At 38.7% G+C, this 24,659-nt stretch overlaps 1 protein-coding gene across 5 annotated transcripts in view; it reads right to left on the bottom strand.

The window, feature by feature from the left end:
- EPC1 (enhancer of polycomb homolog 1) overlaps positions 1–24,659 on the bottom strand; it is an 81,601-nt gene that overhangs the window by 6,782 nt on the left and 50,160 nt on the right. For all 5 annotated transcript variants that reach the window (XM_039344086.1, XM_039344084.1, XM_039344085.1 and 2 more), the window contains 11 exons: positions 22,289–22,434; positions 22,004–22,210; positions 16,670–16,818; positions 14,494–14,653; positions 13,754–13,930; positions 13,584–13,673; positions 13,346–13,494; positions 8,853–9,199; positions 1,822–1,937; positions 717–858; positions 232–592 (listed from right to left, as the gene is read on the bottom strand). In XM_039344086.1, coding sequence (XP_039200020.1) covers positions 232–592; positions 717–858; positions 1,822–1,937; positions 8,853–9,199; positions 13,346–13,494; positions 13,584–13,673; positions 13,754–13,930; positions 14,494–14,653; positions 16,670–16,818; positions 22,004–22,210; positions 22,289–22,434 — 2,044 coding nt within the window. The remainder of the gene's footprint in view (positions 1–231; positions 593–716; positions 859–1,821; positions 1,938–8,852; positions 9,200–13,345; positions 13,495–13,583; positions 13,674–13,753; positions 13,931–14,493; positions 14,654–16,669; positions 16,819–22,003; positions 22,211–22,288; positions 22,435–24,659) is intronic.

The raw sequence follows: 24,659 nt of genomic DNA, 5'->3' as shown, positions 1-24,659 counted from the left end.
TCTTTGGAAAATCAAGTTTTACAAAAGTAATCTATCCCACTTTTGATAAACTTATCATAAATGTATTCAATATTTCTAATTATAGAACTTCCATTTTCACTTTCTTAATGCAGAAGTTAGAGACAGTTTAAAAGAATTTTTTACTGATACTATTTTGCTTAGACATCCATAAAATTTTTCTTTTTCAACTTTTAAGAATTCAACATGACAGAGTATAAGAAAAGAACTTACCTTGGTATTGTGTCCACAGAGGATGAGGCTGGTACCTTGGGCACCTGACAGTTTGCTGCAGCCAGCTTTAAGGCAGATGATGGAACAGCATTTAGAGTCCTAGGTATGTGCCGTGCATTGAGCGTATTAATAGAGTTTGCAGTGGCAACAGATGAGGGTACAGTTAATCTAATGTTGTTCCCAAACAGAACCTGAGTTGTTGGAGAATTGGCAGCAGTTACTTGGTGACTCAGTGCACTGGGGGAACTTGAAGTCTGTGTTATATTTGAAGGCTGTAACAAGGCTGAACCTGCTGTTGATGAGCTTGTATGTACAAGTGCTGTAGGCGTGGTATTACTGAAGTGTAAGCCCTTATATACTCCTGTGAAATAAGAAAAAGTAAGTCATCCCAAATGACAATAAGCAGTTATTAGTTTAAGTCTCTCTTTCTCTTCCCCCACCCACATGCAATTATACTTTTTGACACTGCAATCATTACTTCTTACCTGAGGCTTGAAGGATGCCATTCACCCCAATTCCAAGCACCACATCATCCTTCATTTTGAATCCCATGAGCTGTTCTGATGTAACCAAGGCTGAAGCAGCAAACTGAGCACTGACAGAATCCAATGTCTTGGAACTAAAACCCTTTAAAAAAAATAACATCAAGCTATAAATCACACATTACAATAATGTACCGCTAAGCCCAACAATAGAAAATGGAAAAGTCACCGGTTTCTGTTAAGAGAAAGTAAGGAATGTTTTTTTTCAAAAAAATTCAAAACTACTCTATAGTATATAGTATAGAATGTAGAGAAGGAAATAGTACCCAATCCTAAGAGGAGTAACAACCACAAAAACATGCACTAAAGATCTACTTAAAAATCCCATTTCATTTTTTTCAAGCAAATACTTGATTAGTAGCATGAGTAAGTATATACAGAACCATAAAATTAATTATTGGTATTTTCTGAATATATAAAAAGGGTCTTTCACTGGAATTTTAAACTATATTATCTTATATTTTTAAAACACTTAAATAAATCAAGAAACTCAGTCAAATAATATATATTGTGATTATCTGCTCTAACCCTTAGTAAGTTAATTACTAATGAGATAAAAAGCTTTATTTTCTGAAAATATTGAAGACTTTAAAATGTATAATGTAGGGATTGATCTGTAAATTTATTTGAGGGTAGAAGAGAATGCAAATGTATAAAATGTAAATTAATTAGTTAGCTAGCATTCTTTAGAATATATGTATAGTGGTATCCATCAAGACTTGCCAGCAATAATGCAAGTTCTGTTCCTGAGGAATATGCATTCAATATTACGATATTGTTCACATCAAACAGACAATTCTTGTTTTCTTCCCTTACATATTTATAATGCTGAATCACCTCTTTTTCTGATACAAGGGGCAGCAGTATTGCCATCTATACTCACCTGTAGCATCACTTCTAAATACTAGCGTATGGCTAAGATGAAGATTCAAGCGAAAGCCATTTTTCTGTTGGTTAGTTGCAAGATGTTATGGCAACAGTTGAGAATTAAAGATGACCCCTGGTGGAAAAAATGAGGAATAAATCATAATACAGGCAATTCCCTCACCTGTGAAGCGTTCGCAGAATTACTATTTGCTTTCTGTTGATGAATTTGTGCAAGCTGCTGTTTCTGCATTAGTGCCAGTTGCTGTTGATGATGCTGGTATTGTTCGGCTGTAAATGCTGAACAAAATATAAAATGAGAGAATACTTTATCAAAATATGTAGACCTAATATGTGCATTCCTTAGTTTAAAGAATTCTATAAATGCACAGGTCTTAAGCATAGTACATTTATTTAGTACTCCAGCTCTAGTGGGATTTCATACTAACTGCACCTCCAAAATAAAGCTTGGTTGTAAACCATGCAGGATTAAACATCTGAACTGCTGTTATAGAACAGCAAATTGCTGTATTATGATTATCATAGTAGCAGAATTTCTGATACTCACATCAGCTAAAATGTATTGATAATATTGATATTTAACTGAGAATTTATATATATATATGTATATATGTATGTACGTATATTAGAATATAAATGGTGACATTGTAATAATTCAATTTCCCTCAATTAACCCACCTGGGAAAAAAAAATCCAGTCAATAAGAACGGAGTTGATTATGCTGATTTACAGAGGAATGAAGAAAGACTGTATTATACTATTTATTGTCTATGGAGAGTTCTAAAAATAGAAAATAGAGAAGTTTCATTGCAATTTTTGTTTCACTGCATCTTAATGAAAATCTCCCTAATGCCAACTTTTAAAGTGAATTTAGACAGAAGAATAAATTATAAACTTTGTTTGTACAACAATATGGCAAGTTTTCCAAATTCAGTTTGTTTTAAATACAAAAGTTTACTTTACTTTATTAGGTATTACTTTAGATTAAACTTCCTGACAGAAAATTAAAATTTATAATCTACTTTTTAATTTCATACACGACAGCACAATACAGATTTCATGCCAAGTTTCAAAAACAGATTACTTATGTATCATTTTGTATTGCACTAATCAATACACATAAAATGATCTAAGAGATTGTATTTATGAAGGTTTAAGTTAATCAAAATTCTATGGTGCACCATAGACTTTTGATTAACTTAAACCTTTATAAATACAATCCCAAGCTAACCTTCATAGGACTTTTGCCTATCTATAGGTCTAAGTGTATTCCAATGTAGAAAAATGTCAGAGTTTTTGAGTTTTATTTCCTTTCTCTCACCCCAGATATCAAGGAATGATGGTTTTTAGGCTTTAAATTGCAGCAAAAACATTTAGGTTTGAAACAGATTTGGCTGGATGCAGCCTTAATATTAATCTCTTTAAATATTGTATAACATACAATTATGCTAATATAACTGTTTGTGGTATTGACTTTTGAAATATGGAATGAAAGTCCTATACAAAAATATTGTTAAGAATACAGTAGTGGAAGAAATTCATCAGGATAATATCTAATTCTTAATTCCATTCCACTGAACAATGTATACATAAGAAAATGTGTGTATTTGAAAGCTGCAGCATATATCAGGTGTTTATTGGACAAAACCTAATATAAATTAACTTCCAAATAAAAAATACTTATGCAGTATTTCTTATCACTGTTCACGTTGGTAGCCTTTCTTCATCTGATTTCATAGCTTATATAGACTCACAAAAGAGAATAAGTAATAGGTTAACTGTACTGGTTATAACACAAAGAGTTCCTTAGATTTTTTTTTCATTTTAAATAAATGGATTCTGATCTGTATTAAATTGCTATTGAAAAGTTTGGTTTCAAAAATGATTTTTCATGTGACAAATGAAACAATGGTTTCAGATGTGTACACCAAAATTATATGGAATACATAAATCTGGTATATTTTCCTCCAACAAAAAACAATTTTATATGTAGGGGTTTTTTTTGTTCCAGCTCATATAAATTCACATGTATAATTTAAAAAAAAAATTTCTTCCCCTAAGTGTATATGTCTGAATTTTAAAATATAGTTTTTAAATGCTTGATTCTAAATAAAATTAGGATACTTAGGTTCATTCAGGGATGCCCATCTTTGCATGCATGTCTGAGGATTAGAAGTATGCAAATTGAAATGATCAGTGTAGAGACCCTATTGCAATGTGCACAATTAGTTGATTATGATAGTTTTAAATTGTATTAATTCAATTTGTATAGTTACCCATCTCAAACCAATGATTCTAGGAATTTATTCTAATAATTTTCTTCCTATATATTTTATCTCTCAGCTACTACTGGTATATCTTTCATAAAAGGCTTTCAATTAAAACCACCTTCTATCTACATATTTTAATCTCAACATGTTAAATTTGAATCATGCCTGAAATTTGTCTCAACAAAAATGTTTACTTTTTAGACTTGTGGTTCACAATATTTTGCATTTTAAACTTTGTACAAGTAGTCCTCAACTGACAACCACAACTGAGTCCAACATTTCCATTGCTAAGCAAGACAGTTGTTCAATGAGTTTTGTCCTGTTTTATGATCTTGCTTGCCAGTTCTTAAGTGAATCATTGCAGTTGTTAAGTTAGTAACATGGTTGTGACCTGAGTTTGGCTTCCCCATTGACATTGCTGGTCAAAAGGTTGCAAAAGGCGATCAATGATCCTGGGACACTGCAACCATCATAACTATGAGACAAGTTGACAGATATCCAGATTTTGAGTACGTAACTACGGAGATATTGCAATGTTTGTAAGTGTGAAAAACAATCGTAAGTCACTTTTTTCAATGCCATTGTAATTTTGAAAAGTCACTAAATGAACTGTCGTAAGTTCAGGACTACCTGTTTATCAAGCTATTTCCAACATTTTGGAAGTGCTCCAAAGTTAAAACAGCTTTGTTCCAAATATAAAGTATTCTGTTTTGAATTTGAAACTTTTTTTTAGAAACATTTCAGGATAGCCCATTGAATTTGGCTTAATTTGAAACATTGTCTTGGTGCTAAACTATGTAGGGTTTAGGCAGAAGCACACATTATCTGTGCAGATTTTATTGAGGAAAAAAGCAGTGCAAATAAACACATGAAAACTGCCCTGAAGAATATGCTTGCAAAACATCTTGATTTTAAAGAATTTATAAAATCTGATTATTTTATTTGCTTTTTCTCCTGTATGAATTATTTATAATTTAAATATTACAAAACCTGAGAAAATACTAATAATCCAGTGTTTTTATTGTATTGTACAGTTTAACAAAATGATTAAGAGAATAATGATTCCTATATGTGGAAAATATTTTTCATCTACCCAATGAAGCTCATTTGGTGACTTTGGGCCAATGGTACTTTTTCAGCTCATGTGAGATTATGTCAATAACAAATCAGAAAACAATCTTTGCTAATCTAAAACTAATCTAGATCATAGAGAACAAAATGGTTTATTAAAAGTTAAGGCAGTAAATGAACTGCAGTAAATGATCTGCTTCTCGAACTGCCTCTATGAAAACACAATATAAAGGCAGTAACCTGTTTCTGGATCATTGCCTTTATCAGACTACCATAAGAAGACAGGATATTACCATGACAGCAAATGAGTTTTTGTCTTGGACAATTAAACATCTCTTAAGTTTGTACAACCTTTCAGATCAGAATGCTACTTAAGCTTTCAGTTAAGGGATTATTTCTGCAGTGAGATCAAATAATTTATACAATTATAGAATATATACAAACATTTTAAAAGACTGCCTTAAATAGGTGTGATCACCCTATTTGCTAAGAGCTCGGTAAGAGGACCCAGATTGTTGGGGGCAACGTGCTGATTCTGTAAAAATCACTTAGAGAGGGTTGTAACGCACTGTGAAATGGTATATAAGTCTAAGTGCTATTGCTATTACATAGAAATTTAATCATTTGATGTGAATGATCATAAAAACTAAAGTTTAACTTCAGTGTACGTTGTAAATACATACTGTTTTTAAAATTAAGATTTGGATCTCAATATTGTTCAATGTTTAAAAACATTCTTTATTTCAAGACTTTTCCTCAAATACTGTGGATGGTTTTAATTCCCATTTTGTTTTCACTTTCCCATAGATAAAGGTTTCCCTCTATAATTGTGCCCAATTCTAGGGAGAGATGCTCATCTGTTTCTTAGCCAAGGGAGCCAGAGTTGTCTGAGCTATAAACTTCCAACCAAAGCAGTGTCTATTTATCTATTTGCGTTTGCATGCTTTCGAACTGTTAGATGGCCAGGTGTTGGGAAAGGGTCTTGAACCTGGACCATCAGCTTTCCAGCTCACAAGCTCAGTGTCTTTAGCGGCTGAGTCATCATACTCTTCTCATTTTCCAATATTCAGGCATAATTGATTGATTAAAATTTTTCTACTTGTAACTTCTGTTTCCAGATGGTTTTGGTAGAGAGGATACTGTTCCAAAGGGGAGTTATGACAAAAAAGAAGGCTTACTTATGGAGTCTCTAAGATGCTGCTGCTTTGTTCATGAGTCTCATAGGATAAGATCTTTTTAGATCTTATAGGATGGACCGAGAAAAGTGCTGTCCCACAGATATTCAGGCCCTATATCCTGAAGGAATTTTTAGATGATCAATAGGACCTTGAATTGTTCCCAGAAGTCCACGATGCAGATTAAGGAGCAGCAGTGTTACAAGAGTTTTATAAACAGCCTAGACCGTAGTTCGGCAACCTGCGGCTCCGGAGCAGCATGCGGCTCTTTGAGCCTTCCCCTGCGGCTCCTCCTCTGCCATTTGCAGGGAGAGAGAGAGAGCCTTCTCTCTCTCTCTCTCTCTCTCTGTGTGTGTGTGTAAAAGAGAGAGTGGCCTCACCTGTTCCACGAGCTGACAAGTTATTGGGCAGGGCTCTTGCCTTGGCTGCGTCTCTGCAGGAAGCAGGAGAGAGCTAGCTAGCCCAGCTATGCTGACTCAGGAATTCTGAGAGTTGAAGTCCATGAGTCATAAAAGAGCCAGTGTTTTGCTTTCGGTGGGAAACGGGTCCAAGTGGCTCTTTGAGTGTTTTGGGTTGCCTACCCCTGGCCTAGACTCTGAGTAGTTGGATGGCCATATACATTTTCATAAATGAATTAATAAATGGTGTGTTGGGCTGGACCTGTAATTACTCACACCAGAGCATTATGGATTAGCTAATTTCCTAGTAGTCCTCAAGTACAAGCCCAGATAAAACACAAAGCATTAATTTGACAAAATGACTAAGCATGAGTTTCATTAAGAAAGACCTCTTGATCCACAATGGCATGATTACAAAAACATATTCTTCCTATGACATTTTTCACTGAATAAATAGCAGTTTACTGCCACAAATGAATACAGTTCACTACAAGCTAGTATTTTATATCTTGTTTTCAATTTAGGTTGGAAAATAAACACAAACAATTTGCCATATTCAGTACCATCTGCAAACTGTGGCTTTTCTGAATAATGACAAATATGAAATTGGATTGTAAAAATGGGAAGGGGAAAATTGCATAATTTGGAAGCTTTGTTTCAAGTTATATGACTGAATTGTAACATCAAAAGTCCTTACTGCACAATGTGAGACAACCAGCCTATGAACCAGGTTTATAAAAATTGTAGAATATATTTTAAATTATTTCAGAGTTTATAGTCAAATTCTAGTTTTTCTTTAGTTATAGTTTCTAATGTTTCCTAGTTATGCAAGCTATTTATTCCAGGCGGAACAAAAAAAATAACAATACAGCAGCAGGCAAACTCATTACAGCAGGACAGGCAGCTATAATGAAGATCCGCCGAGATAAGACAAATATGTTGAAATGGTTTTCTTTGGTGGTTTAAGAGTTCTAACTTATTTTATATTCATATGAAATATTATTCCAATATTATTATTTTATATTCATATGAAATATTATATCCTCATACTTCTGTCTGGAATCAATATGTAATTCAAACAGTGATGAAATTAGTTATAAAAATAAGCTTTGAGTCTTACATGGACTTGATGCATTATTAAAGTCATAAATAACAATTATAATAAACAAAATGATTCAACAACTGAAATGACCAAAAGTCTTAATAAAATTGCTACGGCCATTATTATATACATCTTTTTATTCATCCATGTTAGAGATGATTTCCTTGTCTTTTATTTAAAAAACAGATATCCAGTGCTACAGAACCGTTCCAACATAATTTAAAAGGGGTTTATATCAGTTACAGAAGATAACAAAAGACGATGACCACAATTGAAACATTACACTCTCAAGATTTACATTTGCAAATTACATATTTAACCAATACAAATCTTAGCAATTGCTTCCAAAATTCTATAGCAATGTGCTTCAATGAAAAAGGCCATATCCTTCTTAACTGTATCCCAGGTTGCTTGACTCATCAAAGTTTACAGTTTATAAATATAATTCTGAACTTCCCAAAAAAATTTCCCTCACTGTAGTCTTAAAATAATATTCCTGTTCATTTTTAAACATCATTTATAAGACTTTTTAAAAAAAAAACAAGATCCTTTTACAAGAAATCAGGATAGAATTGCATCCTTTCAACATATAATGGCTTCTCAAAAACAAACAAACAAAAATTATTTGTACCATCTCTTTAAGATCTGATTAAATGGGTATTTACACTGCCAAAGGGCTATAGGCTGGAGAGTTTTCAGTAGTGATCTCTAAAACTTTTTGTGCTAATAAAATATAACTGATAAGTTGGTCTTTTAAACCAGTAGGACTTTTCATAATTGTGTATATCATTAAATTTTGGATTTTAAGTGTTGATGTTTTGAACATTTCAAATCAATTCCTTATTTTGCATTCTTAATATCAAATTATAAATGGTCAAAACTGATAAATATAAATAAAATAACAAAAATAAATAAGAAATGTAAGGAATGGTCTCTATAAAATTCTACTAAAAATTTGAAAACAAAATGGATTGAATACAGCTATAATTACAGTATAGCTATAATTAAAGTACAAACTAAATCTGAACCAGATTTACTATATCAATCTTTAACTTTAGCATGGCATTTAAACATGCAGCACAAACGTCAGCCACTACGGAAAAATATGGAAAAAATAAATAAAAATTAGGCTTTCGGCAACAATACTTTTAGAATTATATTTGTCAAAATCAACATACCAAAGTGTGCTGCACCACTGGTATCTTTACTTTGAATAGAGGTACTGCATATCTGGGTCCCAGGTTGTGCTGTGCCTGCTCGATTAACACTCCTGTGCAATTTCCTATATGAAAGTTCATCATTATCACTGTCATGTAGGGTTGGTGTCCGAGGCCTAAAATGACGCCATCTACGTGATTTGATATTGACTAGTATCTGACTGAGGTCTTTAGATAAATATCTGTCCGAGGTATTTGTTTCTGAGGTATTGGCAATTTGATTGACTGAAGAGTGTGAGGAAAGTGTTTCTGAATCCAGCTGACAGAATGCACTATTTTTCTCTGAATATGCTCGGTCCAGGAGCACCCTAAAAATGGAAAGAAGATTATTTTTAATCATATACTAGCCAACGTGTTATTCCTATCTACATCCAAACATTATTTTTAAACTGTTAAAAAAAATAGCAAGGAAATTCTGTGTGAAAATATTTTTCGAACTGGCTGTTTCAACCACTGTAAAAACATTTACAAGTGGGTTATATACAATTTGAAAATTATTTGGAAGAAATAGTAAGAGCCCCTATAAAAGCCCTCTATTGCCCTTCTACTTATGTCTCTTTTCATACTTTCACATAGCATGAAATAAGACGTTAATACTTAAGGGATAGACTAAAACGAATTTCTTAATGGGAATTAATAATAGCTTATGGAGAAAGAAACCTGGTGTTTTTTAAGGTATGGTAAAGAGATTTTATGCTTGGCAGATCATTTTTAAATAAGTTCAGACCTATTTAAGAGTTACAGGACAGTTAAGCGAGTTTTGCCCCATTTTGCAACTTTTCTTACCAAAGTTGTTTAAGTGAATCACTGCAGTTGTTAAGTTAGTAACATGGTTATTAAATAAATCTGGATTCCCCATTAACTTTACTTGTCACAAGGTTGCAAAAAGTGATCACACGATTCTGGGACCCTGCAACTATCATAAATACACACCAGTTGCAATGTGTCCAAATTTAGATCCCATGACCAGGAGAATACTGCAAGTCAGGTTGACAAATTCTAATCTGCTACATGAATGCTAATTTCCTACTTGAAATGAAACAGGACAATATTTGTCTATTTGAACCAAATGTCAAACCATTATAAATGGATATTGGCACATAAGTGGTTGATTGTACCTTAGGATAGATTAGGACAGCAAAACCAAAGAGCAGTCTGGATAGATGTCACTATTAAAAAAGTATACCAGAATACCAGAAGTACTTTCACTGCTCAAATGCATGCAAAATTTACTAAAAAGTCATCTTTTTTCTTTCTTTAAAAACTAATTGATTCTTATTGTGAAGGTAATACTTTATAATTTGAGGATCACAAACAAATTTAAAACGTATGGTAATTAGACCTAATAATATCAACCTAATAGGGACAAAAGGCTAAGATAGTTAGAGAATGATTATTCTGAAAAATCCAGTTTGAATTAAGATAAAAAAGAGCCCTCATCCTTTTAGATCTAGAAAAAATAATCCAGGTCTTAAAAAGTAAACATAAATACAGATAGTCCTTGACTTGCAACCTTTCTTTAATGACTGTTTGAAGCTACAAGAGCATTAAAAAAGTAACTTATGACAATTTTAAACTTCGACCAAAGTCAGTAGGGAACCCAGATTCACTTAATAATTAACTCAACAAGTGCAGCAATTCACTTAACAACTGTGGCAAGAAAGATCATAAAATAGGGCAAAATTCACATAACTGTCTCACTTAATAAAAGGAATTTTGGACTCAATTTATAAGTCGAGGATTATCTGTACTTAAAATATTTTAGAAATTACATCACTATGCACAAAAGATGGTGTATTCTTCTTACAAGCTTCTAAATTGAAACAATTTTGAATGTGATGACATTCAAAGTAAATTATGGAGACTTGTCAAGGAGATTTCATTGCAAAATATGAACAATGCTAAATGCTAAAATATATATACTTCTTTCCAAGTTGTTGTGCATCTGCAGTAGTAGCAATGTAAAATACCTTTATACCTAATTTTTATAAAGTAAAGCACTGCTGAAGGTTCCAGATTAGCTGGATAATATTCTTTAAGAAAAATAATTTATTACATACTAAAATTAATGTTACAAAACACATGATAAAAGAATCCAGACAAGATATGATTAAATTACTATTTTGCCACAGAATCTTAGTAAAAATTACTAATGTAATTTAATGTTGATTTTTATATAGTCTATAGAAAAAAAAGTTTGTTGTTAGTTGCGAAGTTGTGTCCGACCCATCGTGACCCCCATGAAAAACGTTCCTCCAGGCCTTCCTGTCCTCTACCATCTTCTGGAGTCCATTTAAGCTCACGCCTACTGCTTCAGTGATTCCATCCAGCCATCTCATTCTCTGTCATCCCCTTCTTCTATTGCCCTCAATCTTTCCTAGCATTAGGCTCTTCTCCAGTGAGTCCTTCCTTCTCATTAGGTGGCCAAAGTATTTGAGTTTCAACTTCAGGATCTGGCCTTCTAAAGAGCAATCAGGGTTGATCTCCTCTAGGACTGACCGGTTTGAATGCCTTGCAGTCCAAGGGACTCGCAGGAGTCTTCTCCAGCACCATAGTTCAAAGGCCTCAATTCTTTGTCGCTCAGCCTTTCTTATGGTCCAATTTTCACATCCATACATTGCAACTGGGAAAACCAGGGCCTTGACTATACGCACTTTTGTTGGCAGGGTGATGTCTCTGCTTTTTAGTATGCTGTCTGGATTTGCCATAGCTTTCCTCCCAGGAACAAGCGTCTTTTAATTTCTTGGCTACAGTCCCCATCTGTGGTGATCTTGGAGCCCAGGAAGATAAAATCTGTCACTACCTCCATTTCTTCCCCATCTATTTGCCAGGAATTGAGAGGGCCAGATGCCATGATCTTGGATTTCTTAATGTTGAGTTTCAAGCCCACTTTTGCACTCTCTTTCTTCACCCGCATCAAGAGGCTTTTTACTTCCTCTTCACTTTCTGCCATTAGAGTGGTATCATCTGCATATCTTAAGGTTGTTGATATTTCTCCCGGCAATCTTAATTCCAACTTTTGATTCATCTAGCCCTGCCTTTCTCATGATATGCTCTGCGTATAAGTTAAATAGGCAGGGCAACAGTATATAGCCTTGCCGGACTCCTTTCCCAATTTTGAACCAATCAGTGGTTCCATGTCCATTTCTCACTGTTGCTTCTTGACCACATATAGGTTTCTCAAGAGACAAATAAGATGGTTTGGTATTCCCATCTCTTTAAGAACTTGCCACAATTTGTTGTGATCCACACAATCAAAGGCTTTAGCATAGTCAATGAAGCAGAAGTAGATGTTTTTCTGGAACTTCCTACCTTTTCCCATGATCCAGCGCATGTTGGCAATTTGATCTCTAGTTCCTCTGCCTCTTCGAAATTCTGCCTGTACTTCTGGAAGTTCTCGATCCACATACTGCTGGAGTCTAGCTTGTAGGATTTTAAGCATAACTTTACTTGCATGTGAAATGAGTGCAATAGTGCATAGTTCGAACATTCTTTGGCATTGCCTTTCTTTGGAATTGGAATGTAAATTGATCTTTTCCAATCCTGTGGCCACTGTTGAGTTTTCCAAATTTGCTGGTAAATTTGAGTGTAGGTCTTTTACTGCATCGTCTTTTAAGATTTTGAATATCTCAGCTGGAATACTGTCACCTCTACTAGCTTTGTTGTTGCTCAGCTTTCCTAAGACCCATTTCACTTCACATTCTAAAATATAGGATGTCTGGCTCGAGGTCAGTGACCACCCCATCGTGGTTATCAGGGACATTAAGCTCGTTCTTGTATAGTTCTTCTGTGTAATTTTGCCACCTCTTCTTAATTTCTTCTGCCTCTGTTAGGTCCCTGCCATTTTGATCCTTTATCAAGCCCATCTTTGCATGAAACGTTCCCTTCATATCTCCAATTTTCTTGAAGAGATCTCTGGTTTTCCCTATTCTATTGTTATGCCCATGGAAATCATTTTATGAGAAATCAAGCTGTTTCAAAGCCTACCTATATGTTTTCTGGTTATATACATAAACAAAGATGATCTTAGAAGACCCTCAACGCGTGTACACCTTTAAGCAGAAGATGCACAGATCCACAGGGAAGAACCTATTCTCAAGAAGTATGAATTACCATACCTAAAACTTCCATACCGAAGAACTATCATAGATTTCAGGGTCTTCTTCCCATTATTTTCTGATACTTACACAATGCAATGACATACAAAATATAATTAGTGCTAGCCTTTAAAGGATTTAAAGGGAAAAGAGAAGAAGAAAAGTCACAATAAAGCTATTTATAACAGAAGGGAGAAGATCATAATCAAGTCAAAGATATAGATTAAGAATACGGATATCTAATTAAAATTTATGTACTAATTTAAGTAACTGAGCAAACATGTTACAACTACATTTCAAAATGCACATTTCATATACAATATGGTATTACTGTACTTTTAAAATAAATAAGCCTACCTTCCACCACGTCCAACCCGTCTACGTGAAAACCCAATGCACCTTTGCGGCCTAGTAAGGGTGGTTAAGCAATATCTATAACGCTCATCTCCTAACGTTCCCCCTTTAGGAGTACTCCAAGGCCAGTCACCAGTTTGGTCTAAACGAGGCTTTGAAAAGAAATATTTGAAAAGGGTTAAAACAAAAGTTTAATTAATATAAGTGTAAAAATATAATACTGTAGAAATTCGAGACTTACAGCGTAATACTGACAGCCTGCTTTCCTACGGAAAGCAAATGGCCCATCAGGATCATTTTCTTCCTCAGCTTCAGAAGAGCCAGAAAAGACCTTTAAGAAGAAAACAGTAGATAAGAAAAAGGAGGCAAAAATATTTTTTCTCCCTGAACAAAGGACTGTAGATGCCATACTTGAGAAAGAGGATCTTCATCAGAGCTGGGAAAGTCATACTGATTCATATCTTTAGCATTAAAGATTGGCAGTGAAGCAGGAATTGTCTGCTGAGAAGCATTAGCAGCCGATGAAGGTACAATTTTGGGCTTCTTCTCATACTTTCTCTTCGGCCGTATAGCATCGGCTTTCTCTTGCTGCATGAAGAGAAAATTAATTAATAGTTTTATGTAACTTGATACATCCTAACCATTAGGACATGGCTGGCTCAGGAATTCTGGGAGTTGAAGTCCATAAAAGAGCCAAGGTTGCCTATCCCTGCATTAGGAGAAGCTGTAGGTTTTAGAAGATTTTTTTTTAAATGCACCATTGTGATGAGAGGGAAAGAGGAATCAAGTTGACAGTAAATCATGGTTGATTTTATGAATATTTCTAATAAGAATTATTTTATTTTTTTCAACTTTACAATCAAAACCATAAAACTACCTGGGATTTAAGCAAAGGTTTCACTTTGCTTAGATTTTCAAGATCAACCAGGATTAATTCATAGGAAGCTTTAACATAATGGACTATCAAAATTGTTTACCACAGTGGTAAGTGGTAGCTACCTAGAGTTATCTTGAAGTCTTTTGGAATGAAATTAAGAACTTACATGGTTTAAGCATATTTATGGCATAAAATTACAAATAACATTTTTTTTCAAATAAGTAGTATCTATAATCTTGGATGGATGAATGGATAGATAGATAGTCAGAGTCACCTTGTTTATTTTAAATTCTTTCAATTCCATATTTTCCTGATGTTTAAACTGAGTGCTATTAGGAACTATTCCAACAGGAATTGTATAGGTAGGCTTCATATGCTGTCGATGTATCATTACTTCAGACATGATCTCTCCATTATAATCACCCAACTTATATCTGGAAAGTAAAAAAAAAAAAAAACGTTTGAATTTACTAGAACTAATGTTAAAGTCAGGCACAAGAAATCAAAAGCCAGGATAGAATTCAAAAGTACTACAAATTTATTCCATGCTACCTATACACAAGAATCAGGTGTACTAAAGGCCAAGATAAGAGTCAATGGAATTCACATGGGGGCTAGACTTGAAAGTCTCTGGTGTTAGCACAACTCCAAACTGATGATGTATTTGATGCCACCCTTGGGCCCAGCCTGGTCATCTCCTACAGTTAGTTTATATACTTAATGTTTATATCTTTATTCTCTCAAGAACCTACTTCAGCATTTCCCTATCTGGGCAATCTCCAGATACATGGAATTTATTTCCAAAATTTCCCATCAGTGTGGACATTGTTGACAATCCAGGAGTTCAATTTTTTTACTGGAAACTGCCCATACTGAGAACTACTGATTTAGAAGCAAGTGTTACATCAAGTCTTAAGAAGAAACATTTCATTACAGAAATACTCAGAATATACATTCTGAAAGGATGATTGCAGTAAGCATGCAAAACCTTTCAAATCTGAAGTGTTCCAAGGTCAACATATATCTTTTCAGTTTTGGAAAAAATATCACTTTCAAAAAGAGCTGATCTGACTTCACAGTTGTTTTAATGCTGCTTTCAACTTGACAAAAGCATTCTAAGCTTGAAACAACCAAAGATTTTAGAATATTAAATATTTTACACACCTCAGATAATAGTGAGAATATTTTGTCAATATTTTCAATTTAAAAGTGTAATAGATCTTTAATGGTATTATTTAAAGCAAATAAGACTTACTTTACTTTGGTCATTTCTAGTATTATCATGGATTTCATAAATATTATAATGAATCATTCTCAGCATCTTTGTTTAATAGAGAATCTATTGTATTTTAAAAAATATTTTAATACAGCGGCCTCCAACCTTTTGGGCATCAGGGACCAGTCCTGTGGAGAGAGGTTTTTCTATGGCAGTGGTTCTCAACCTTTTTAATGCCGCGACCCCCAACCGGTCGTAAGTCGAGGACTACTCAACCAGTCATAAGTCGAGGACTACTCAACTGGTGCAGCATCGTTTGCAGAATGGGACTTTTGGCGGACTCAGCAGGGCAGAGACAGCCTGGACAATTCCTATTGACTTTTGAAAGCCAATAGAATTAGACTCTATTCAAGAGAGTCTATTCTATTGGCTTTCAAAAGCCAATAGAATAAAAGGGAGTAGCACAGCTAAGGAAAATGGGAAAAAAATGGCGGATTGCGTTGTTTGGCAACCCCCGTGAAATGGTTATTTGACCCCAAATGGGATCCTGACCCACAGGTTGAGAACCACTGTTCTATGGTATGGAGGAGGCGTGGTTTAGTGTGCTGCATGCATCCCCGGATGTGGCTTTGCTTGTTTGCACAGCCCAGTTTCTTGCATACTGTGGACCAGTGCCGGTCCAATGACTGGAGGTTGGGGACCTGTTTTAATACATCTCAAATCAAGCAACATGCCCCCTTTAGAATGAAAAACAATTCTCCCCTGCAAATTATTATATGCCTTTCATTTATGTAATTTCAGATAGATGCCTAAAGTTGATTGATTTCAAAATTGCAAAGGACATCCTTCCTGTGATACTAACTTATACTAAACCAAGTTAACTTATCTGCTACCTCAATAAGGTGGGGTCCAATTGCTACTGCCTCTCAAGGACAGAGAGGAATATTTCCAGTCCTATTTGGAGGCAACAGGATTGAATGTAGGACATCACGACTTGTCAAACTCTAATAATCCTTTTCTCCAAAACAGTAAGATTTGCCAACAATAACCAAAAAGCTGTTCGATAATCTAAAACACTGCTTTTATCCCCATACTCACATATTTGGTGATGTACTACATACAAATGTGAAATAAAAATCTATTACAATTTCATAAAATATTATCTATTTGCCAATTTAATAAACTGTTTATTTAATAATAATAATTGAACTGTTTCAAAATTGAACTGTTTTACCTCTTTTCCATAATTTCCAATGTTAAATGCAGCAATTCTCTCTTGCTTTTTTCCCTTCTCTTTATCATCTCTAGAATTGTTACTGCACGACTCAGATCCCGTCTCAGTTTAAGCATTTTTTCATAAGAAGTTTCATCATTCTTTCGATTCTGCAAAATGTGGTAAATGTAGAAATGAAACATATTTTAGACACCAAAATATTAAATATTTTCAGTCCTGTTTGTTGTGAATATTTATTTTTCAAACACAAATCTGAAATATTTATTTATAAAGACTCTTATGTTAAAAAAAATTGCAATATTACAGTACAAAAATGCAATAGCCAAACTAATTGTAGATTAATAATTTATAATTATTAACAATGCTCACAATAATCCCAGATACAATGAAGTTACAACTTTTTAGTCCACAAATGTTATTTGGAATTGCCATGCTTTTAAGAGATTCATAATCATTTATAGCAGTGGTGGCGAACCTTTTAGAGACCAAGTGCCCAAACCACAATCCAAAACCCATTTATTTATCGCTGCGTGCCAGGTGGGCGTGGCCTCGGTGGTCACGGCTGACTGGATGGTGGGTGTGGCCACCTTGATGGTGTTTGTGGGGAGGGGTGCTTGTGGGGGCCGGGCAGGGCTGGGGGACGATCCAGGGGGTCTCTGGCAGGTGGGGCGGTGGACTGGAGGCTCATCCTGTGGAGTGAGGCAAGGAGAGGCAGGGCAGATGTGCCAATTGCCGCGGGTCAAGGCAAGGCAAGGGCTGGAGCAGCTGCTGCCTGACACCATCAGCCCCCCCCCACACAGAGGCCAGCAAGCGCATGGGGGCCACTAGTGTCCGTCAGCAGCCACAGCCTCCTGCATCATGGCAGCCCCATTGGTGTGAGCAGAGACGGCCAGAAAGGATGCCCTCACCTGGTGCAGGTCCTGTCTACATGGTGGCTCTGATGGGGGCGGCGGCTGCTGCTGCTCTGCCCAGTCAGCCCTGCAAGGAAGCAGAAGGGGCAGCTGGTGTGCAAATCTGGTGCGCCAGGCTGCTAGTAAGTAGCCGAGATGGCTCCAGACCCCCGGCTGCCCCTCCACCTCCTCCTGCTTCCCTGCATGGCTGACCGGTCAGAGCAGCAGCTGAAGCCATCCCCATCAGATTCGTCGAGTGGATGCGCCCAAGCCAGGAAAGGGCTTCCTCCCCCCATAAAACGGCGAGAAGTAAAACCTTTCTTATTACGGCTTAGTTCACAACCATAATAAAAAAAAAACCTTTGTTCCCGAGAATTTTTTTCCTAGCACCCAGGCAGAAGAGTGGAGCCCCGAGGCAAGTGTCCCGGAGCCGTTTCCGCCTGCGTCTTTCTCATTCTCAATTCTATTGCCTGCGTGTTGTCTGCACCCCACCCCAATTGCTCTACGCTTCGCAGCCCAGGGAGTGAGATTCACCCCCCCCACCTCAGGGCCCGTCTCTTCTGCCTGGTGCTGGCAGCTCCATCATCCGCAGCAGCCGGAACAAGAGATGGGTCACAACAGCCCATTAATCTTTTTGCTGCATCAGCACCTGGGGGCTTGCTATTTTCCCCCCCTCCACCCAAAAATCTAGGTCGAGGTGCAAACCCAGCTCATATGCCTTTGCTCAGAAGGAGCAACTTATTATGGTTGTGAACTAAGCTGTAATAAGAGAGGTTTTACTTCTCGCCAATTTATGGGGGGGGGGGAGGAGGAAGCCCTTGCCCGGCCTGGGTGCATCCACTCGACGGATCTGATGGGGGTGGCTTCTACTGCTGCTCTGACCAGTCAGCCATGCAGGGAAGCAGGAGGAAGTGAAGGGGCAGCCGGGGGTCTGGAGCCGCCTCGGCTGCTCACTAGCAGCCTAATGAGGCAGCAGATTCGCGCACCAGCTGTCCCTTCTGCTTCCCTGCAGGGCTGACTGGTCAGAGCAGCAGCAGAAGCCACCCCTGTCAGATCTGTCGAGTGGATGCACCCAGGCCGGGCAAAGGCTTTCTTCCAGTTATCCCAGAGCAATTTCCGCCCGTGCCGATAGGGCTCTGTGGCCAGTCTGCCATTATGCAAGACAGCCAGCATGCTGTGGCTGCTGACATACCTTGTATGCCCCCATGCGCTCAATGGCTTTTGGGGGGGGGGCGATAGTGTCAGGCAGCAGATCCGGAAGTGAAGCTCTGCTGACCATCCTCGCGCTGGTGGCGATGGCGGCGAGGGAAGGCAGGATCTGGCATGCGTGCGCTTCCAGGCGGGGAAGGGAAGGTGTCTGCCACAGCTCACCTTCCCCCACCACTGCCTCTACCAGTGCAAGGATGGTCGGCAAAGCTTTGCTTCCAGATCTGCGGCCAGCCAGGCTTGGTGATGCAGGGATCACTGTCGCCACCTCCTCCTGTTCTCTCTGTGGTTGGCCAGTCAAGGGGCAAAAAAGCAGCAGCCGCCACTCCCGTCACAGCCATTCTGTAGACAGGACCCTCACCAGGTGAGGGCTCCTTTCCGGCCATCCTGGGGCTGTCTCCGCTCACACCAATGGGGCTGCACTGCGGAAGGGAGATGGAGGCTCTGATTTCACTCACTCTCCCACCAAAACTGCTCCTTTTATACGTTTCCTCACTCCGCCCAGCTCTTGCAGCTATTCCCGGACTGCGCATGCATGGAGAGGGGGAGGAGCCCAGAAATGGCGTGCATGTCCACAGGGACAGCTCTGCGTGCCACCTGTGGCACACGTGCCATAGGTTCGCAACTACAGATCTATAGTGAGCTACAACTTTTATTTCTAGTGGAGGCCATTCCGTAAGAGAAGAACTCCTGTAGAAAATCTGACTTCTGAATTTCCATTCATCAACTTCATGGGATTCTCATTAGGCAGTTTTTGTATGCACAATTTGGGTAGACAGATTTTAATTGGAGTAAGTAGTCTGACAACTTTAAAGGTAGCACTAGCATCCTGAACTATACATAGAAGCAGACTGGCAACCCAGTGTAGCTCTTGCTATATTTGCTGTTATATGGAAAAATCAAGTTTTTTACATATTACTACAATTAGAGACTATGGATATTTTCAAAGATAATACCCTGTAGAGCAGAGGTCTCCAACTTTTTGGTTTGGTGGCCTGGAAAGGGAGGCAGGCACTGCTATGTGCGCACATGCAAATGACCCCCATGCACGTGCGCACAAATGTGCCCTATGTGAGCGCATGCGCACAAGCAAATGGCCATGTACGAGCGCATGCACACATATAAATGGGGCTGCACACGTGCAAATACTGCAAATGAGGCGGCGCTAGCGCTGGCGGGATGCCATGGAGGCACTAGTAGCAGCGGGACGCTCTGGGGCAGGGTGGTGCTAGCACTGGCGGGATGCTTGGTATGGCGCTGATGCCAGTGGGATGCTTGGAGGTGGCACTAGTGCTGGCAGGATACTTGGGGCGGCACTAGCACCGGTGGGAAGCTCAGGGGTGGGGTAGCACTGGCAGGATGTTTAGGGCACTGTGAGGGCCGGTGGGATGCTCGGGGCAGGATGGCCTAACGACAGCATGATGCTCGGGGCAGCACAACTGCTAGTGGGAAGCTCGGGACGGGGTGGTCCTAGCACCAGCAGTATGCTCGGGGTGGTGCTAGGGCGAGTGTAAGGGAATGCACACACGTGTGCAATGCATTGGGCATCCCTTCACGTGGCCCAGTGGCCATGGCCTGGTAGTGGGCCATGGCCTACAGGTTGGGGACTCCTGCTGTAGACACACTGCAGTAATCTATACATGAAGTAACATAGGCATGAGTGATAAACTCAAGTTCTAGATACAAGAACAACTGATTTACAAGCCAAAAAGTGAGCAAAGGTTCTTCTGGCCACAACTGCCACCTCCTATTCCAACAGGAGCTAGAGGTCCAGGAGGATCCTGAGATTGCACATCAGTTGCTTCTGGGGAAGTACAACCCCATCAAGACTTTACATTGGTGTTACGCTAGAATCAATTAGTTTCTGAAATAGCAAGTACTCTGCTTTGCCTAGGTTGAGTTTCAACCCTTTTGAACCCTGACACATCTCTTAACATCCATGCGATAGTTCCTATGATTTTTTTTTTTTACAATACTCCCACAAACTTCTTTTTGTTGCTCTGCATGTGGAGAACGGAGCTGGAAAGGAGGTTAGTGAATTCCTTCACTAACCTCCTTTCCAGCTCCGTTCTCCACATGCAGGGCAACAAAAAAGAAGTTTGTGGGACTACGGTTAAAAAAAAAAAAAGAACAACAATCCGATCTTCCAACTTCTAGTGAAAAATAGAAGATCTCGCACAGTCAGAAGGTCTGATTGAACTTTTTTTTTTTTACTGTAGTCTCATAGGCTTGGTGGCGGAGAACAAGCTGGAAAGCAGATTAGTGAAGGTATTCTTTGGGGAAGCAGGGAAGACTGGGAAGGGGCTGCTCTAGCCACCATCTCACTCTGCCAGCATCAGGGCTCTGAAGGCCAGGCGGCCAAGGATACTGTTAAGGCTTTGTCCTCCACCCCTCACATCGCCTTGCTTAGTGGCTGCGGCACCAGTGCATCGCTCAGCCTCCTGCTTCATTGCAGCAGTAAGGAGGAGAAGCTTCATACTCTATCCACCCGCCTCGTTTCGTGGCTTTGGCACCCCTCGCCTCATGTTGTCAGCAAGCAGACAGAATGGGTGGGCGGGTGGATGCACAGGCTTTTAAGTAGGGCTTACTTTCAGGGTAGGGCTTATATTTGGCATAGGCATGAAAATCAGGCTAGGGTTTATGTTTGGGGTAGGTCCTATTTTCAGGGAAACATGGTATAAAGCATAAATAATCATGACCAATGCTATTTTCCAGGCTTAAAATCTGATAGAAGACAGTCCAGATAATCCATTTCTTTCTGAGTCCTCTGCAGATGTCAAACAATTACCTTCTCAACAACCTCCCTGAGAACAATGGGTGATAGTTGTCCACTGTAGCAGGGTTAAATGTTAGCTTCTTAAGAAAGATATACAATGCCTCTTTCAAAGATATCTCACCATGGCTGGACCCATTTCCCCACCCCCTCCTTGGGAGCATGCACAAGTCAAATGAGGTAGGATCAACTCATCTCATGCTAAACTGCCCAATTCTACAGAATCCATATATTCAAACTTTCCCAGGAAACCTTGAAACACATGAACCTCATTTCTCTGGACTCTGTCCAATTAGCTTCCGATTCCAAGTGAACCCAAGAGTGATTTTTATCTACAAAGAGTTTTGTTAACATTGTCACTGGGTTTTTTTTTCCTACTCCTTTTTCTGTAAAAGAATCTGGGTCACTTTACAAAGGGCTCTAGAAAGCAATCTATAGATGCAGTAAGATATTAAGTCTACTCACTTTTCGAGTCTGCATCTTTTCTGTTCGCCTTCTAAATGCAACATAAGGATCATTTGTGCTGGACCCATCACGTTTCTCCTGTTTCACTGCTGAGATAAGAGAGGGACCTCGGCAGTTTTTTCTCTTTTTAATCCAATATTCGTACACTTCTCTAATCAATTCATCATCTTCCTTCAAGAGTAGTTTGGCTTCCTGCAGGCTGACTGGCTAAAGGTAAAATCCAAGTATGTCACTTTTATGTATTTATATTCTTTAAATAATTTCAAATTAGAAACAATACTATACCTGCTGACCACTTCCTTTTTCAAGTCTATCTATCATTTCTTCAAATTGCAAAGGAAAAATATCTATTTTTTTCTTCAGCTTATTCACAAAGGCCTCATCTTCTGAATCCAAATCATAATCCGGTTGCTCAGCATCCAAACTAAAAGCTGAACAGAGAAAAATATTTTAATGTGTTTTATATAATCTATGCAAAATAGTATAAAGTAATTTAGATGTAATTCTCAAAAGTTCAGTTGGACAATTTATTTGGAAGTTGAAGTAAATAGTTTAATATAAATTTCAAACTAGAAGAAATGTAAAACAAGCACATATATTCCTGCCATCTTAAAATCTACTGACTATAAACTTATATTTCTTAACAAATCCTGAGAATATGAATTTAGGGTAGCTAAATTCAATCTAGATAAGACAGAATGTAGATATATGGTTGAAATATTATCAAATGAATATGTCAATATTTATAAAATAGCCTTCATTGGATAATTCTTCATTAAGAACTATTTAAATATATTGATTAAGGAATGAATAAAACAGCCTTGACAGATCTATCCCATTACCAATTGTACTTGCTCATTGACTACTTTGTTCAGCAGCTGTTCCAGGTTACAAAGTTGTTAAAAAATAATTTTATAACCAATGTCCACATTTACAACTTTTTACACTGTCCATCAGTCACGTGATTGCCATTACAATAATATGTTTTGTCCAATATCCAATCTATTGTTTTACTTATTTTCTCCTGGGAAATGCAAACAGTCCAGTATTCATCATTGTTTGACTGTTTATTCTTTTGTATTCCCTTTCTCTCCAAACTCTGCACTTTGGGGTGAGAATGGTACAGGCCAGAAGAGATTATCTACAGAAGGGGCGTTGTCTTACCTGAACGCCTTTTCTCAGCACGGAGATGGATAATTCACCAATGGGTTGAGACTGTATTCCTGCCCAATCAGATCAGTCAGCCAAAGTTGCCACGCCCATCCTGGTCCACGAGATCCCCAGTCTTGACATGAGCAAAGCCATTGACTGACAGCAAGACCTTTTGGCTCAAACTATCTAACCCTAACCATCATGGCCTATAAGGGTGGGTGTGGATTATCCATCTCCGTGCTGAGAAAAGGCATTCAGGTAAGACAACGCCCCTTCTCCAGCATTGGAGATGGATAATCCACCAATGGGACATACCAAAGCCTATTATCCCTCGGGGTGGGGAATAGACTGGTCCTGTGTGGAACTTTGGTTTAAAACCTGCTGAAGAACCCTCCTACCGAAGGAGGCCTCTGCAGAGGAATATTTGTCGATTTTATAGTGGCGAATGAATGGGGAAGGCGAAGCCCAAGTGGCCGCCTTGCAAACCTCCTCAATGAAGCTTGCGTGGCCCATGCTGCCGAGGTGGCAGCACTCCTTGTGGAGTGAGCCGTGATATGTCTGGAAACCGGCAAAGCCTCCGCCTGGTATGCCCCAGCGATGCATGCCCTGATCCACCTGCCAATGGTGGAGGAAGAGACCTTCCGACCCTTAGAGAGGAGTGAAAGGATATAAAAAGAGCCTCTGAACAGTGGAATTCCACTGTCCGCAAAATATAGTACCTTAACGCCCTGCGGACGTCTAATGTATGCCATTGTCGTTCCAGCACATGTGTTGGATTTGGACAAAAGTCCAGTAGGACTATTTCCTGCGACTTGTGAGAAAGGGAATTGACCTTTGGGATGAAGGAAGGGTCTAGCCGCAGGACTACCCTGTCCCTGTGAAAGCAACACAGGTCCTTCCTTGTTGAGAGTGAGGCTAAGTCGGATATACAATGGGCCAACGTAATTGCTACCAAGAATGCTACCTTGTGGGTTAGGTAGTGGATGTCACGTTTTTAGTGGTTCGAACGGTGCTCTGGTCAGAGCTCGCAGTACTCGTGGTAGCTCCCATGAGGGGTATCTGTGTACGGTGGGTGGCCTAATGTTCGCAGCCCCTTTGAGGAAGGAGCGGAGTAAGGTGTGTTGGCCCAGGGGTTCACCAGAGTTGCCCAACAGTGTTGTTGAGAGGGCGGCGATCTGTCTACGCAGTGTGTTTGGCGCTAAGCCTCTCTCCAGGCTACTTAGTAGGAATTCCAGAATGTTGGGAACCGTGAGTTCTGAGGGTCAGGCTCCGTTCAGAGCACCATGATTGAAAACTTTTCCACGTGGCTTCGTAAATACGGTTTGTGGAAGAGCACCTGGAGGCCTGGATAACTCTGATTACTCCCTGTGAACAGAGTCCCCTTGTTAGGATTGACCGCTCAAGTGCCAGATGGCTAGTTGTAGCCATTGTGGCTCCAGGTGGGAAATCGCCCCCTGAGATTTTCTCCGGGGGAATCCGCCAGGCTTCTCGTACGAGAGAGGCT

The sequence above is a fragment of the Crotalus tigris genome, unplaced genomic scaffold (genome assembly GCF_016545835.1).
Source record: "Crotalus tigris isolate CLP2741 ecotype Arizona unplaced genomic scaffold, ASM1654583v1 scf7180000017890.1996003, whole genome shotgun sequence".
NCBI lineage: Eukaryota > Metazoa > Chordata > Lepidosauria > Squamata > Viperidae > Crotalus > Crotalus tigris.
This window is presented reverse-complemented; position numbering and strand designations above follow the sequence as displayed.